This window comes from Hyla sarda, chromosome 7, assembly GCF_029499605.1.
Source record: "Hyla sarda isolate aHylSar1 chromosome 7, aHylSar1.hap1, whole genome shotgun sequence".
Lineage (NCBI taxonomy): Eukaryota > Metazoa > Chordata > Amphibia > Anura > Hylidae > Hyla > Hyla sarda.
The window spans coordinates 232,862,503-232,881,624 of NC_079195.1; the positions used below are offsets into that span (position 1 = coordinate 232,862,503).

A 19,122-nucleotide genomic window follows, 5' to 3' on the forward strand; every position below is an offset into this window, starting at 1 on the left:
CCTTAAAAGAGAATATCTCATGCCAAACATTGTATAAATGATATTTTCCAGTTTATTCTAAATGATGATGAATGTTTTGTCCTCGTGCAGGTGATGGCCGCTTCTTACCGATCCAGATGCAGATGCTGACCATCATGGCTACTCTGGGGGGTGCGGTGCCTGAGTGACCTCAGCGGGTACAGGGTGGCGTAGCAGCGGTCGGCGCTCATCGCTGTCAGGGTGATACAGGTGGCCTGGACCGTGACCTGTGGGAAATCACAGAGGAAGCTTTACATTGTGTCTATGGGGACTTCATAAAGGGCTGTGTAGGAAACATACATATAAAAACATAAAATACATATAATATATAACACATAATATACAATACATATAATATATAAAAACATAATATACAATACATATAATATATAACACATCTAAAAACATAAACTACATATAATATATAACACATATAATACATAAAATACATATAATATAGAACACATAATATACAATACATATAACATATACAACATAATATACAATACATATAATATATAACACATCTAAAAACATAAACTACATATAATATATAACACATATAATACATAAAATACATATAATATAGAACACATAATATACAATACATATAATATATAACACATCTAAAAACATAAACTACATATAATATATAACACATATAATACATAAAATACATATAATATATAACACATAATATACAATACATATAATATATACAACATAATATACAATACATATAATATATAACACATTCTAAAACCATAAACTACATATAATATATAACACATAATATACAATACATATAATATATACAACATAATATACAATACATATAATATATAACACATCTAAAAACATAAACTACATATAATATATAACACATATAATACATAAAATACATATAATATAGAACACATAATATACAATACATATAATATATACAACATAATATACAATACATATAATATATAACACATCTAAAAACATAAACTACATATAATATATAACACATATAATACATAAAATACATATAATATATAGCACATAATATACAATACATATAATATATAACACATATAATACATAAAATACACATAATATAGAACACATAATATACAATACATATAATATATACAAACATAATATACAATACATATGATATATAACACATCTAAAAACATAAACTACATATAATATATAACACATATAATACATAAAATACATATAATATATAGCACATAATATACAATACATATAAAATATAACACATATAATACATAAAATACACATAATATATAACACATATAATACATAAAATACACATAATATATAACAAATATAAAAACATAAAATACACATAATATATAACACATATAATATACAGTGGGGCAAAAAAAGTATTTAGTCAGCCCCCAATTGTACAAGTTCTCCCCCTTATAAAGATGAGGCTGTAATTTCCATCATAGGTTATAACCTCAACTATGAGACAGAATGAGAAAAATCCATAAATCACATTGTCTGATTATTAAAGTGTCGTCATCAAAACTTTTTATATCATGCAGATAAAACCATTATATGAATATTTGTAATATACATTGATTAAAAAATTATATATTTTGGGGTGAAAAAATGTTGTCCCGGCAACTATTGCCTGTATGTCTCTATGAGGAGTCCAAATACAGGAAGTGAGTTTGGGACAAGTAGGACTCTGTGCAGACTCCTGGGTTGTCAATCCTCCTTAAGTGCGAGTCAGTAGCATGTCATAGAGCCTCAGTGTACAGAGCCCCGCTTATCCTCACTGCACAGAGCCCCCGCTTGTCCTCAGTGTACAGAGCCCCGCTTATCCTCACTGCATAGAGCCCTGCTTGTTCTCGGTATACAGAGCCCTGCTTGTCCTAAGTGAACAGATCCCTGCTTGTCCTCAGTGTACAGGGCCCCATTTTGTCCTCAGTGTACAGAGCCCCGCTTGTCCTCAGTGTACAGAGCCCCGCTTGCCCTCAGTGTACAGAGCCCCGCTTATCCTCACTGCACAGATCCCCGCTTATCCTCACTGCACAGAGCCCCGCTTATCCTCACTGCACAGAGCCCCGCTTGTCCTCACTGCACAGAGCCCCGCTTATCCTCACTGCACAGAGCCCCACTTATCCTCACTGCACAGAGCCCCGCTTATCTTCACTGCACAGAGCCCCGCTTATCCTCACTGCACAGAGCCCCGCTTATCCTCACTGCACAGAGCCCCGCTTATCCTCACTGCACAGAGCCCCGCTTATTCTCACTGCACAGAGCCCCGCTTATCCTCACTGCACAGATCCCCGCTTATCCTCACTGCACAGAGCCCCGCTTGTCCTCACTGCACAGAGCCCCGCTTATCCTCACTGCACAGAGCCCCGCTTATCCTCACTGCACAGGGCCCCGCTTGTCCTCAGTGTACAGAGCCCCGCTTGTCCTCAGTGTACAGAGCCCCGCTTATCCTCACTGCACAGAGCCCCGCTTATCCTTACTGCACAGAGCCCCCGCTTACCCTCACTGCACAGAGCCCCACTTATCTTCACTGCACAGAGCCCTACTTATCCTCACTGCACAGAGCCCCGCTTATCCTCACTGCCCAGAGCCCCGCTTATCCTCACTGCACAGAGCCCCGCTTGTCCTCACTGCACAGAGCCCTGCTTGTCCTCAGTGTACAGAGCCCGCTTATCCTCACTGCACAGAGCCCCGCTTATCCTCACTGCACAGGGCCCTGCTTGTCCTCACTGTACAGAGCCCCACTTATCCTCGGTGTACAGAGCCCCGCTTGTCCTTGGTGCACAGAGCCCCGCTTGTCCTCGGTGTACAGAGCCCCGCTTGTCTTCACTGCACAGAGCCCCGCTTGTCCTCGGTGTACAGAGCCCCGCTTGTCCTCACTGCACAGAGCCCCGCTTGTCCTCAGTGTACAGAGCCCCGCTTATTCTCACTGCACAGAGCCCCGCTTATCGTCACTGCACAAAGCCCCGCTTATCCTCACTGCACAGAGCCCCGCTTATCTTCACTGCAGAGCCCCGCTTATCCTCAATGCACAGAGCCCCACTTAGCCTCACTGCACAGAGCCCCGCTTACCCTCACTGCACAGAGCCCCACTTATTCTCACTGCACAGAGCCCTGCTTATCCTCACTGCACAGAGCCCCGCTTATCCTCACTGCACAGAGCCCCGCTTGTCCTCAGTGTACAGAGCCCCACTTGTCCACAGTGTACAGAGCCCTGCTTGTCCTGTGTACAGAGCCCCGCTTATCCTCACTGCTCAGAGCCCTGCTTATCCTCACTGCACAGAGCCCTGCTTATCCTCACTGCACAGGGCCCTGCTTGTCCTCAGTGTACAGAGCCCTGCTTATCCTCACTGTACAGAGCCCCTCTTATCCTCAGTGTACAGAGCCCCGCTTATCCTCACTGTACAGAGTCCCGCTTATCCTCAGTGTATAGAGCCCTGCTTATCCTCAGTGTACAGAGCCCCGCTTATCCTCACTGTACAGAGTCCCGCTTATCCTCAGTGTATAGAGCCCTGCTTATCCTCACTGTACAGAGCCCCGCTTATCCTCACTGCACAGAGCCCCGCTTGTCCTCAGTGTACAGAGCCCCGCTTATCCTCACTGCATAGAGCCCTGCTTGTCCTCAGTGTACAGATCCCTGCTTGTCCTCAGTGTACAGGGCCCCGCTTGTCCTCAGTGTACAGAGCCCCACTTGTCCTCAGTGTACAGAGCCCTGCTTGTCCTCACTGCACAGAGCCCCGCTTGTCCTCAGTGTACAGAGCCTCGCTTGTCCTCAGTGTACAGAGCCCCGCTTGTCCTCACTGCACAGAGACCCGCTTGTCCTCAGTGTACAGAGCCCCGCTTGTCCTTGGTGTACAGAGCCCCGCTAGTCCTCAGTGTACAGAGCCCTGCTTGTCCTCAGTGTACAGAGCCCCGCTTGTCCTCACTGCACAGAGCCCTGTTTGTCCTCAGTGTACAGAGCCCCGCTTGTCCTCGGTGTACAGAGCCCCGCTAGTCCTCAGTGTACAGAGCCCTGCTTGTCCTCAGTGTACAGAGCCCCGCTTGTCCTCACTGCACAGAGCCCTGTTTGTCCTCAGTGTACAGAGCCCCGCTTGTCCTCGGTGTACAGAGTCCCGCTTGTCCTCAGTGTACAGAGCCCCGCTTGTCCTCCGTGTACAGAGCCCCGCTTGTCCTCAGTGTACAGAGCCCCGCTAGTCCTCAGTGTACAGAGCCCCGCTAGTCCTCAGTGTACAGAGTCCTGCTTGTCCTCGGTGTACAGAGCCCAGCTTGTCCTCAATGTACAGAGCCCTGCTTGTCCTCAGTGTACAGAGCCCCGCTTGTCCTCAGTGTAGAGAGCCCCGCTTGTCCTCAGTGTACAGAGCCCCGCTTGTCCTCGGTGTAGAGAGCCCCGCTTGTCCTCGGTGTACAGAGCCCCCCTTGTCCTCGGTGTACAGAGCCCTGCTTGTCCTCAGTGTACAGAGCCCCGCTTGTCCTCAGTGTACAGAGCCTCGCTAGTCCTCAGTGTACAGAGTCCTGCTTGTCCTCGGCGTACAGAGCCCAGCTTGTCCTCAGTGTACAGATCCGCTTGTCCTCAGTGTACAGAGCCCCGCTTGTCCTCAGTGTAGAGAGCCCCGCTTGTCCTCAGTGTACAGAGCCCCGCTTGTCCTTGGTGTAGAGCCCCGCTTGTCCTCGGTGTACAGAGCCCTGCTTGTCCTCAGTGTACAGAGCCCCGCTTGTCCTCAGTGTACAGAGTCCCGCTTGTCCTCGGTGTACAGAGCCCTGCTTGTCCTCAGTGTACAGAGCCCCGCTTGTCCTCGGTGTAGAGAGCCCCGCTTGTCCTCGGTGTACAGAGCCCCGCTTGTCCTCGGTGTACAGAGTCCTGCTTGTCCTCAGTGTACAGAGCCCAGCTTGTCCTCAGTGTACAGAGGCCCGCTTGTCCTCACAGCATAGAGCCCCGCTTGTCCTCAGTGTACAGAGCCCCGCTTGTCCTTGGTGTACAGAGCCCCGCTTGTCCTTAGTGTACAGAGCCCCGCTTGTCCTCATTGTACAGAGTCCCGCTTGTCCTCGGTGTACAGAGCCCTGCTTGTCCTCAGTGTACAGAGCCCCGCTTGTCCTCAGTGTAGAGAGCCCTGTTTGTCCTCAGTGTACAGAGCCCCGCTTGTCCTCGGTGTAGAGAGCCCCGCTTGTCCTCAGTGTACAGAGCTCCGCTTGTCCTCGGTGTACAGAGCCCAGCTTGTCCTCAGTGTACAAAGCCCCGCTTGTCCTCAGTGTACAGAGTCCCGCTTGTCCTCGGTGTACAGAGGCCTGTTTGTCCTCAGTGTACAGAGCCCCGCTTGTCCTCAGTGTGGAGAGCCCCGCTAGTCCTCGGTGTAGAGAGCCCCGCTTGTCCTCAATGTACAGAGCCCCGCTTGTCCTCGGTGTACAGAGCCCAGCTTGTCCTCAGTGTACAGAGCCCCGCTTGTCCTCAGTGTACAGAGCCCCGCTTGTCCTCAGTGTACAGAGCCCCGCCTGTCCTCAGTGTACAGAGCCCCGCTTGTCCTCAGTGTACAGAGCCCTGCTTATCCTCACTGCACAGAGCCCTGCTTATCCTCACTGCACAGAGCCCCTGGACAGAGGAGACTCTTAAAGGGGTATTCCAGGATTTTTTTTATTTGACTATGCTGCAGGGGCTGTAAAGTTAGTGTAGATCATAATATAGTGTCTGTACCTGTGTGTGACGGTTTTCTCACAATTCTTCTGTGATTTTCACCCCACTATTTATTTTAACAGCATACAAAATGACTGTTGTCTCAGATTTTTCCCAGGTTGCAATATGGCCGTGACCTGACTCACTAGTCAGCTGATGACAGGGAGCCTGTCCGCTTCAATGGGTGGAGGGATAAATATGCAACTAATGCTGTAGGCACCCTGATTTAAAACCACAGGTCTTTTGAATGGATGCAGCTCATTTATTTTTCAATGGGTGGGGTGGCTGATGTGTAGGATGGATTTATGGGATTTGTAGTCAAAAAAAGAAAAGTCAAACAGGAAATAGCAGTTCACAAATAGCTAGCCACAGTGTTATGGTAATCTCATGACATTGCCATTTAGCCCCAAGACAAGCGCAGATCCTTCCTAAGGATGTTAATTACTGTCTGCCAGGTACCTACTAAAATCACCTTATGCTGGAGAACCCCTTTAAAGAAGAAGTTACAGGTCTGTGAGAGCCAGAGATCTTGCTTGTTTAGGTGACCAAATACTTATTTTCCACCATAATTTGCAAATAAATTCTTTAATAATCAGACAATGTGATTTTATGGATTTTTTTCTCATTCTGTCTCATAGTTGAGGTTATAACCTATGATGGAAATTACAGCCTCATCTTTATAAGGGGGAGAACTTGTTCAATTGGTGGCTGACTAAATACTTTTTTGCCCCACTGTAGCACATAGAATACATAACACATATAATATATATAACACATATAATACATAACATATAATACATAACACATATAATATATATAACACATATAATACATAACACATATAATACATAACATATAATACATAACACACATAATATATAACACATATAATACATAACACATATAATATATATAACACATATAATACATAACACATAATATATATAACACATATAATACATAACATATAATACATAACACATATAATATATAACACATATAATACATAACACATATAATATATATAACACATAATATATAACACATATAAGACATAACACATATAATATATATAACACATATAATACATAACACATATAATATCTAACACATATAATACATAACACATATAATATATAATACGTATAATTCATAACACATATAATATATACCGGTTATACATATAATACATAACATATAATACATAACACATATAATATATAACTCATATAATACATAACACATATGATATATAACACATATAATATATAACACATATAATACATAACACATATAATATATAACACATATAATATATAACACATATAATACATAACACATATAATATATAACACATATAATACATAACACATATAATATATAACACATATAATGTATAACACATATAATACATAACACATATAATATATAACAGATATAATACATAACACATATAATATATAACACATATAATACATAACACATATAATATATAACACATATAATACATAACACATATAATACATAACACATATAATATATAACACATATAATATATAACACATATAATATATAATATATAACACATATGATACATAACACGTATAATATATATAACACATATAATACATAACACATATAATATATAACACATATAATATATAATACATATAATACATAACACATATAATATATAACACATATAATACATAACACATATAATAAATAACACATATAATACATAACACATATAATACATAACACATATAATACATAACACATATAATATATAATACATATAATACATAACACATAATATATAAGACATAATACATATAATACATAACACATATCATACATAACACATATAATATATATAACACATATAATACATAACATATAATACATAACGCATATAATACATAACACATATAATATATAACACATAATATATAACACATATAATATCTAACACATATAATACATAACACATATAATACATAACACATATAATATATATAACACATATAATACATAACACATATAATACATAACACATATAATATATATAACACATATAATACATAACACATGTAATATCTAACACATATAATACATAACACATATAATATATAATACATATAATACATAACACATATAATACATAACACATATAATACATAACACATATAATATATAACACATTATATATAACACATATAATATCTAACACATATAATACATAACACATATAATACATAACACATATAATATATATAACACATATAATACATAACATATAATACATAACACATATAATATATATAACACATATAATACATAACACATATAATATATATAACACATATAATATATATAACACATATAATATCTAACACATATAATACATAACACATATAATATATATAACACATATAATACATAACATATAATACATAACACATATAATACATAACACATATAATATATAACACATATAATACATAACACATATAATACATAACACATATAATATATAACACATATAATACATAACATATAATACATAACACATATAATATATATAACACATATAATATATAACACATATAATACAGAACACATATAATACATAACACATAATATATATAACACATATAATATATAACACATATAATACATAACATATAATATATAACACATATAATACATAACATATAATACATAACACATATAATATATATAACACATATAATACATAATACATATAATATATAACACATATAATACATAACACATAATATATATAACACATATAATATATAACACATATAATACATAACATATAATACATAACACATATAATATATATAACACATATAATACATAATACATATAATATATAACACATATAATACATAACACATATAATACATAACACATATAATATATATAACACATATAATACATAACACATATAATATATAACACATATAATACATAACATATAATACATAACACATATAATACATAACACATATAATATATATAACACATATAATACATAACATATAATACATAACATATAATACATAACACATATAATATATATAACACATATAATACATAACACATATAATATATAACACATATAATATATAACACATATAATACATAACATATAATACATAACACATATAATATATAACACATATAATACATAACACATATAATATATATAACACATATAATACATAACACAAATAATATATATAACACATATAATACATAACATATAATACATAACACATATAATATATATAACACATATAATACATAACACATATAATACATAACATATAATACATAACACACATAATATATAACACATATAATACATAACACATATAATATATATAACACATATAATACATAACACATAATATATATAACACATATAATACATAACATATAATACATAACACATATAATACATAACACATATAATACATATAACACATATAATACATAACACATAATATATATAACACATATAATACATAACATATAATACATAACACACATAATATATAACACATATAATACATAACACATATGATATATATAACACATATAATACATAACACATAATATATATAACACATATAATACATAACATATAATACATAACACATATAATATATAACACATATAATACATAACATATAATACATAACACACATAATATATAACACATATAATACATAACACATATAATATATATAACACATATAATACATAACACATAATATATATAACACATATAATACATAACATATAATACATAACACATATAATATATAACACATATAATACATAACACATATAATATATATAACACATATAATACATAACATATAATACATAACACACATAATATATAACACATATAATACATAACACATATAATATATATAACACATATAATACATAACACATAATATATATAACACATATAATACATAACATATAATACATAACACATATAATATATAACACATATAATACATAACACATATAATATACATAACACATATAATACATAACACATATAATATATAACACATATAATATATAACACATATAATACATAACACATATAATACATAACACATATAATACATAATACATATAATACACAACATAATGTGGAATCATAAATATGGTAAATCCTTTTCTAATAGATTTGTGTCTCGGTTTCTCTACATTTGCTGTCAGTGGCTGAAATCCTGCATGGAGCTCAAACTTCTCTCAGCTGAGGTTTCGTTACAGTTGCATTCCTTCACTAGCCATGCCTTGTATGTGATTTATGATGTGATAAAATAGTAATACCAATGGGATAAAAATGAAGCTTTTCTCTACATGATAATTTATTTAACCATTTACATATATTACTACACGGCGCCAATTGTATCAGCTCCATTATTTGCCTCTCTGTGGCCAGAAGACACCTCCAGGTTTATTATCCACCTCAATGGGAGCGGTATGATTGTGTATGCAGTGAGCTCCCCCTAGTGGTGCCTTCAGATCAAAACTTTGTGTCTATGTCTTTGCCAGTGTTTCCCAACCAGGGAACCTCCAGCTGTTGCAAAACTACAACTCCCAGCATGCCTAGACAGCCAGTGTCTGTCCGGGCATGCTGGGAGTTGGAGTTTTACAACAGCTGAAGGCACCCTGGTCAGGAACCATGGTCTATGCGGAAGCTCTGACTGCACCCCCCCACCCCCACTCACCTGCTGCAGATACGCGACAAACTTGCACATGAAGTCCCCAAACACCCAGCTGGGCAGGGGGTACAGCGTTGCGGTGAAAGGCACGCAGCACACCAGGAACATGATGTCGGTGGAGGCCAAGTTAGCTGCGGGAGAGAGATACAAAAAGTGAGTGGGCGACTAAAGGGTGAGCTGGTAAAATTCTATATGTCAAACTACAACTCCAAACATGGCCTTAGCCTGCGGATGTCGGTATCTGCTGGGAGTTGTAGTTCTGCAGCAGCAGGAGGGTCCTCACAAGTTTCAATGTTTCCGCTTGGTGTCACAATCTGTAACATTTTATATCTCAGTGTGAACAGTCCTCAGGTGGATACATTTTACCTGCACTCCTGATACATTGTAACAGAAATCAGAACAGGAGAGAGATTTGTTCTGCTATGTATTTCAGATCAATGAGGATTCTCTGAACTGTCTATATTGTAACAAACCCTCAGCTGTGTTAGGGTAGAGCCACGTGTTCAGACAGGTCTTTACCCCCACCACACACACACATCAATGAGCCTTGGGCTCCATGTCTCTGTCCTGGTCTCCTTCCTTGGGCCCCATGTCTCTGTCCTGGTCTCCTTCCTTGGGCCCCATATCTCTGTCCTGGTCTCCTACCTTGGGCCCCATGTCTCTGTCCTGGTCTCCTTCCTTGGGCCCTATATCTATGTCCTGGTCTCCTACCTTGGGCCCCATATCTCTGTCCTGGTCTCCTACCTTGGGCCCCATGTCTCTGTCCTGGTCTCCTTCCTTGGGCCCCATGTCTCTGTCCTGGTCTCCTTCCATGGACCCCATATCTCTGTCCTGGTCTCCTACCTTGGGCCCCATGTCTCTGTCCTGGTCTCCTACCTTGGGCCCCATGTCTCTGTCCCATGTCTCCTTCCTTGGGCCCCATATCTCTGTCCTGGTCTCCTACCTTGGGCCCCATATCTCTGTACTGGTCTCCTACCTTGGGCCCCATGTCTCTGTCCTGGTCTCCTACCTTGGGCCCCATGTCTCTGTCCCATGTCTCCTTCCTTGGGCCCATATCTCTGTCCTGGTCTCCTTCCTTGGGCCCCATATCTCTGTCCTGGTCTCCATCCTTGGGCCCCATGTCTCTGTCCTGGTCTCCATTCTTGGGCCCCATATCTCTGTCCTGGTCTCCTTCCTTGGGCCCCATGTCTCTGTCCTGGTCTCCTACCTTGGGCCCCATGTCTCTGTCCTGGTCTCCTTCCTTGGGCTTCATGTCTCTGTCCTGGTCTCCTTCCTTGGGCCCCATGTCTCTGTCCTGGTCTCCTACCTTGGGCCCCATGTCTCTGTCCTGGTCTCCATTCTTGGGCCCCATATCTCTGTCCTGGTCTCCTTCCTTGGGCCCCATGTCTCTGTCCTGGTCTCCTACCTTGGGCCCCATGTCTCTGTCCTGGTCTCCTTCCTTGGGCCCCATGTCTCTGTCCTGGTCTCCTTCCTTGGGCTCCATGTCTCTGTCCTGGTCTCCTACCTTGGGCCCCATGTCTCTGTCCTGGTCTCCTTCCTTGGGCCCCATGTCTCTGTCCTGGTCTCCTTCCTTGGGCTCCATGTCTCTGTCCTGGTCTCCTTCCTTGGGCTCCATGTCTCTGTCCTGGTCTCCTACCTTGGGCCCCATGTCTCTGTCCTGGTCTACTTCCTTGGGCCCCATGTCTCTGTCCTGGTCTCCTTCCTTGGGCCCCATGTCTCTGTCCTGGCCTTCCTTGGACATTTCTGGTCAGTACTAACCCATACATATCGGGGCCCCCCCACATGACCTCCCGTTGTGGAGATCCTCTAACTCTGGGGTCTACACATCGCTAATCAGCACCGGTCACAGCCGCTCACATCCTTACGCTTTCCCATATTTCCTGCTTCCACAGAACTGACTGATTGTTCCACATACATCCTCTGGGAGGCGCCATAGTCAGCAGATAACCCCTGGTATTCTCTGCACCCGTTAGGGTTATTCTTGTATCCAGACACAGGGCATATACCGCCCCCTGCTGGAATATCTCATCCTAGATGGCAAGTTCAGAATTCATGAAACATTGTGACAAATTACATTATTTTCCTCATGGGGATCATTGGTGCATACTGCCACCTTGTGGCCACAACAGAAGCTGCACCATCAACCATCACAGTAAACTATAGATCAAACAACTTTCAACTCTTCAAAAAAGAGATAATAACATGGGGGCAAAAGGGGCGACAGGATCCCTCTCTGTTATCAGCCATGTCAGGAGAGGAGAGGTGACTGTAGGACAGGTGAATATATCTATTGTTCTCTGTTATCAGCCATGTCAGGAGAGGAGAGGTGACTGTAGGACAGGTGAATATATCTATTGTTCTCTGCTATCAGCCATGTCAGGAGAGGAGAGGTGACTGTAGGACAGGAGAATATAATCTATTGTTCTCTGTTATCAGCCATGTCAGGAGAGGTGACTGTAGGACAGGTGAATATATCTATTGTTCTCTGTTATCAGCCATGTCAGGAGGGAGAGGTGACTGTAGGACAGGTGAATATATCTATTGTTCTCTGCTATTAGCCATGTCAGGAGAGGAGAGGTGACTGTAGGACAGGTGAATATATCTATTGTTCTCTGCTATCAGCCATGTCAGGAGGGGAGAGGTGACTGTAGGACAGGTGAATATATCTATTGTTCTCTGTTATCAGCCATGTCAGGAGAGGAGAGGTGACTGTAGGACAGGTGAATACAATCTATTGTTCTCTGTTATCAGCCATGTCAGGAGGGGAGAGGTGACTGTAGGACAGGTGAATACAATCTATTGTTCTCTGCTATCAGCCATGTCAGGAGAGGAGAGGTGACTGTAGGACAGGAGAATATATCTATTGTTCTCTGTTATCAGCCATGTCAGGAGGGAGAGGTGACTGTAGGACAGGTGAATATATCTATTGTTCTCTGTTATCAGCCATGTCAGGAGGGAGAGGTGACTGTAGGACAGGTGAATTTATCTATTGTTCTCTGTTATCAGCCATGTCAGGAGAGGAGAGGTGACTGTAGGACAGGTGAATATATCTATTATTCTCTGTTATCATCCATGTCAGGAGAGGAGAGGTGACTGTAGGACAGGTAAATACAATCTATTGTTCTCTGTTATCAGCCATGTCAGGAGGGGAGAGGTGACTGTAGGACAGGTGAATACAATCTATTGTTCTCTGTTATCAGCCATGTCAGGAGAGGAGAGGTGACTGTAGGACAGGTGAATATATCTATTGTTCTCTGTTATCATCCATGTCAGGAGAGGAGAGGTGACTGTAGGACAGGTAAATACAATCTATTGTTCTCTGTTATCAGCCATGTCAGGAGGGGAGAGGTGACTGTAGGACAGGTGAATACAATCTATTGTTCTCTGTTATCAGCCATGTCAGGAGAGGAGAGGTGACTGTAGGACAGGTGAATATATCTATTGTTCTCTGTTATCAGCCATGTCAGGAGAGGAGAGGTGACTGTAGGACAGGTGAATATATCTATTGTTCTCTGTTATTAGCCATGTCAGGAGAGGAGAGAGGTGACTGTAGGACAGGAGAATACAATCTATTGTTCTCTGTTATCAGCCATGTCAGGAGGGGAGAGGTGACTGTAGGACAGGTGAATATATCTATTGTTCTCTGTTATCAGCCATGTCAGGAGAGGAGAGAGGTGACTGTAGGACAGGAGAATACAATCTATTGTTCTCTGTTATCAGCCATGTCAGGAGGGGAGAGGTGACTGTAGGACAGGTGAATACAATCTATTGTTCTCTGTTATCAGCCATGTCAGGAGAGGAGAGGTGACTGAAGGACAGGTGAATATATCTATTGTTCTCTGTTATCATCCATGTCAGGAGAGGAGAGGTGACTGTAGGACAGGTAAATACAATCTATTGTTCTCTGTTATCAGCCATGTCAGGAGGGGAGAGGTGACTGTAGGACAGGTGAATACAATCTATTGTTCTCTGTTATCAGCCATGTCAGGAGAGGAGAGGTGACTGTAGGACAGGTGAATATATCTATTGTTCTCTGTTATCAGCCATGTCAGGAGAGGAGAGAGGTGACTATAGGACAGGTGAATATATCTATTGTTCTCTGTTATCAGCCATGTCAGGAGGGGAGAGGGGACTGTAGGACAGGTGAATATAATCAATTGTTCTCTGTTATCAGCCATGTCAGGAGGGGAGAGGTGACTGTAGGACAGGTGAATATATCTATTGTTCTCTGTTATCAGCCATATCAGGAGAGGAGAGAGGTGACTGTAGCACAGGTGAATACAATCTATTGTTCTCTGTTATCAGCCATATCAGGAGAGGAGAGAGGTGACTGTAGCACAGGTGAATACAATCTATTGTTCTCTGTTATCAGCCATGTCAGTAGGGGAGAGGTGACTGTAGGACAGGTGAATATAATCTATTCTTCTCTGTTATCAGCCATGTCAGGAGAGGAGAGGTGACAGTAGGACAGGTGAATATAATCTATTGTTCTCTGTTATCAGCTATGTCAGGAGAGGAGAGGTGACTGTAGGACAGGTGAATATATCTATTGTTCTCTGTTATCATCCATGTCAGGAGAGGAGAGGTGACTGTAGGACAGGTAAATACAATCTATTGTTCTCTGTTATCAGCCATGTCAGGAGGGGAGAGGTGACTGTAGGACAGGTGAATACAATCTATTGTTCTCTGTTATCAGCCATGTCAGGAGAGGAGAGGTGACTGTAGGACAGGTGAATATATCTATTGTTCTCTGTTATCAGCCATGTCAGGAGAGGAGAGGTGACTGTAGGACAGGTGAATATATCTATTGTTCTCTGTTATTAGCCATGTCAGGAGGGGAGAGGTGACTGTAGGACAGGTGAATATATCTATTGTTCTCTGTTATCAGCCATGTCAGGAGAGGAGAGAGGTGACTGTAGGACAGGAGAATACAATCTATTGTTCTCTGTTATCAGCCATGTCAGGAGGGGAGAGGTGACTGTAGGACAGGTGAATACAATCTATTGTTCTCTGTTATCAGCCATGTCAGGAGAGGAGAGGTGACTGTAGGACAGGTGAATATATCTATTGTTCTCTGTTATCATCCATGTCAGGAGAGGAGAGGTGACTGTAGGACAGGTAAATACAATCTATTGTTCTCTGTTATCAGCCATGTCAGGAGGGGAGAGGTGACTGTAGGACAGGTGAATACAATCTATTGTTCTCTGTTATCAGCCATGTCAGGAGAGGAGAGGTGACTGTAGGACAGGTGAATATATCTATTGTTCTCTGTTATCAGCCATGTCAGGAGAGGAGAGAGGTGACTATAGGACAGGTGAATATATCTATTGTTCTCTGTTATCAGCCATGTCAGGAGGGGAGAGGGGACTGTAGGACAGGTGAATATAATCAATTGTTCTCTGTTATCAGCCATGTCAGGAGGGGAGAGGTGACTGTAGGACAGGTGAATATATCTATTGTTCTCTGTTATCAGCCATATCAGGAGAGGAGAGAGGTGACTGTAGCACAGGTGAATACAATCTATTGTTCTCTGTTATCAGCCATATCAGGAGAGGAGAGAGGTGACTGTAGCACAGGTGAATACAATCTATTGTTCTCTGTTATCAGCCATGTCAGTAGGGGAGAGGTGACTGTAGGACAGGTGAATATAATCTATTGTTCTCTGTTATCAGCCATGTCAGGAGGGGAGAGGTGACTCTAGGACAGGTGAATATAATCTATTGTTCTCTGTTATCAGCCATGTCAGGAGAGGAGAGGTGACTGTAGGACAGGTGAATATATCTTTTGTTCTCTGTTATCAACCATGTCAGGAGAGGAGAGGTGACTGTAGGACAGGTGAATACAATCTATTGTTCTCTGTTATCAGCCATGTCAGGAGAGGAGAGGTGACTGTAGGACAGGTGAATACAATCTATTGTTCTCTGTTATCAGCCATGTCAGGAGGAGAGGTGACTGTAGGACAGGTGAATATATAATCTATTGTTCTCTGTTATCAGCCATGTCAGGAGAGGAGAGGTGACTGTAGGACAGGTGAATATAATCTATTGCTCTCTGTTATCAGCCATGTCAGGAGAGGAGAGGTGACTATAGGACAGGTGAATATATCTATTGTTCTCTGTTATCAGTCATGTCAGGAGGGGAGAGGTGACTGTAGGACAGGTGAATACAATCTATTGTTCTCTGTTATCAGCCATGTCAGGAGAGGAGAGGTGATTGTAGGACAGGTGAATATATCTATTGTTCTCTGTTATCAGCCATGTCAGGAGAGGAGAGGTGACTTTAGGACAAGGGAATATATCTATTGTCCTCTGTTATCAGCCATGTCAGGAGAGGAGAGGTGACTGTAGGACAGGTGAATACAATCTATTGTTCTCTGTTATCAGCCATGTCAGGAGAGGAGAGGTGACTGTAGGTCAGGTGAATGCAATTTATTGTTCTCTGTTATCAGCCATGTCAGGAGAGGAGAGGTGACTGTAAGACAGGTGAATACAATCTATTGTTCTCTGTTATCAGCCATGTCAGGAGAGGAGAGGTGACTGTAGGACAGGTGAATACAATCTATTATTCTCTGTTATCAGCCATGTCAGCAGGAGAGAGGTGACTGTAGGACAGGTGAATATATCTATTGTTTCTGTTATCAGCCATGTCAGGAGGGGGGAGGTGACTGTAGGTCAGGTGAATATAATCTATTGTTCTCTGTTATCAGCCATGTCAGGAGAGGAGAGGTGACTGTAGGACAGGTGAATACAATCTATTGTTCTCTGTTATCAGCCATGTCAGGAGAGGAGAGGTGACTGTAGGACAGGTGAATATATCTATTGTTCTCTGTTATCAGCCATGTCAGGAGAGGAGAGGTGACTGTAGGACAGGTGAATACAATCTATTATTCTCTGTTATCAGCCATGTCAGGAGAGGCGAGGTGACTGTAGGACAGGTGAATATATCTATTGTTCTCTGTTATCAGCCTTGTCAGGAGGGGAGAGGTGACTTTAGGACAAGTGAACAAAATCTATTGTTCTCTGTTATCAGCCATGTCAGGAGGGGAGAGGTGACTGTAGGACAGGTGAATACAATCTATTGTTCTCTGTTATCAGCCATGTCAGCAGGAGAGAGGTGACGGTAGGACAGGTGAATATATTTATTGTCTCTGTTATCAGCCATGTCAGGAGGGGGGAGGTGACTGTAGGACAGGTGAATATAATCTATTGTTCTCTGTTATCAGCCATGTCAGGAGAGGAGAGATGACTGTAGGACAGTTGAATACAATCTATTGTTCTCTGTTATCAGTCATGTCAGGAGGGGAGAGGTGACTGTAGGACAGGTGAATATATCTATTGTTCTCTGTTATCAGCCATGTCAGGAGAGGAGAGGTGACTGTAGGACAGGTGAATATATCTATTGTTCTCTGTTATCAGCCATGTCAGGAGGGGAGAGGTGACTGTAGGACAGGTGAATACAATCTATTGTAATCTGTTATCAGCAATGTCAGGAGAGGCGAGGTGACTGTAGGACAAAGGAATATATCTATTGTTCTCTGTTATCAGCCATGTCAGGAGGGGAGAGGTGACTGTAGGACAGGAGAATACAATCTATTGTCCTCTGTTATCAGCCATGTCAGGAGGGGAGAGGTGACTGTAGGACAGGTGAATATATCTATTCTTCTCTGTTATCAGCCATGTCAGGAGGGGAGAGGTGACTGTAGGACAGGTGAATATATCTATTGTCCTCTGTTATCAGCCATGTCAGGAGGGGAGAGGTGACTGTAGGACAGGTGAATCCAATCTATTGTTCTCTGTTATCAGCCATGGCAGGAGGGGAGAGGTGACTGTAGGACAGGTGAATATATCTATTGTCCTCTGTTATCAGCCATGTCAGGAGGGGAGAGGTGACTGTAGGACAGGTGAATCCAATCTATTGTTCTCTGTTATCAGCCATGGCAGGAGGGGAGAGGTGACTGTAGGACAGGTGAATATATCTATTGTTCTCTGTTATCAGCCATGTCAGGAGGGGAGAGGTGACTGTAGGACAGGTGAATATATCTATTGTTCTCTGTTATCAGCCATGTCAGGAGGGGAGAGGTGACTCTAGGACAGGTGAATACAATCTATTGTAATCTGTTTTCAGCAATGTCCGGAGAGGAGAGGTGACTGTAGGACAAGGGAATATATCTATTGTTCTCTGTTATCAGCCATGTCAGGAGGGGAGAGGTGACTGTAGGACAGGAGAATCCAATCTATTGTCCTCTGTTATCAGCCATGTCAGGAGGGGAGAGCTGACTGTAGGACAGGTGAATATATCTATTGTTCTCTGTTATCAGCCATGTCAGGAGAGGTGACTGTAGGACAGGAGAATCCAATCTATTGTCCTCTGTTATCAGCCATGTCAGGAGGGGAGAGCTGACTGTAGGACAGGTGAATATATCTATTGTTCTCTGTTAACAGCCATGTCAGGAGAGGAGAGGTGACTGCAGGACAGGTGAATATATATATTGTTCTCTGTTATCAGCCATGGCAGGAGAGGTGACTTTAGGACAGGTGAATCTATTTTTCTCTGTTATCAGCCATGTCAGGAGGGGAGAGGTGACTGTAGGACCGGTACATATATCTATTGTTCTCTGTTATCAGCCAT

At 41.1% G+C, this 19,122-nt stretch overlaps 1 protein-coding gene across 1 annotated transcript in view; it reads right to left on the reverse strand.

Annotated features, from left to right (window-relative positions):
* LOC130282302 (G-protein coupled receptor 54-like) overlaps positions 1-19,122 on the reverse strand; it is a 33,189-nt gene that overhangs the window by 6,939 nt on the left and 7,128 nt on the right. Inside the window, 3 exon segments of the mRNA XM_056530394.1 lie at positions 109-148; positions 150-245; positions 10,501-10,625. Of these exon segments, the coding sequence (XP_056386369.1) occupies positions 109-148; positions 150-245; positions 10,501-10,625 (261 nt within the window).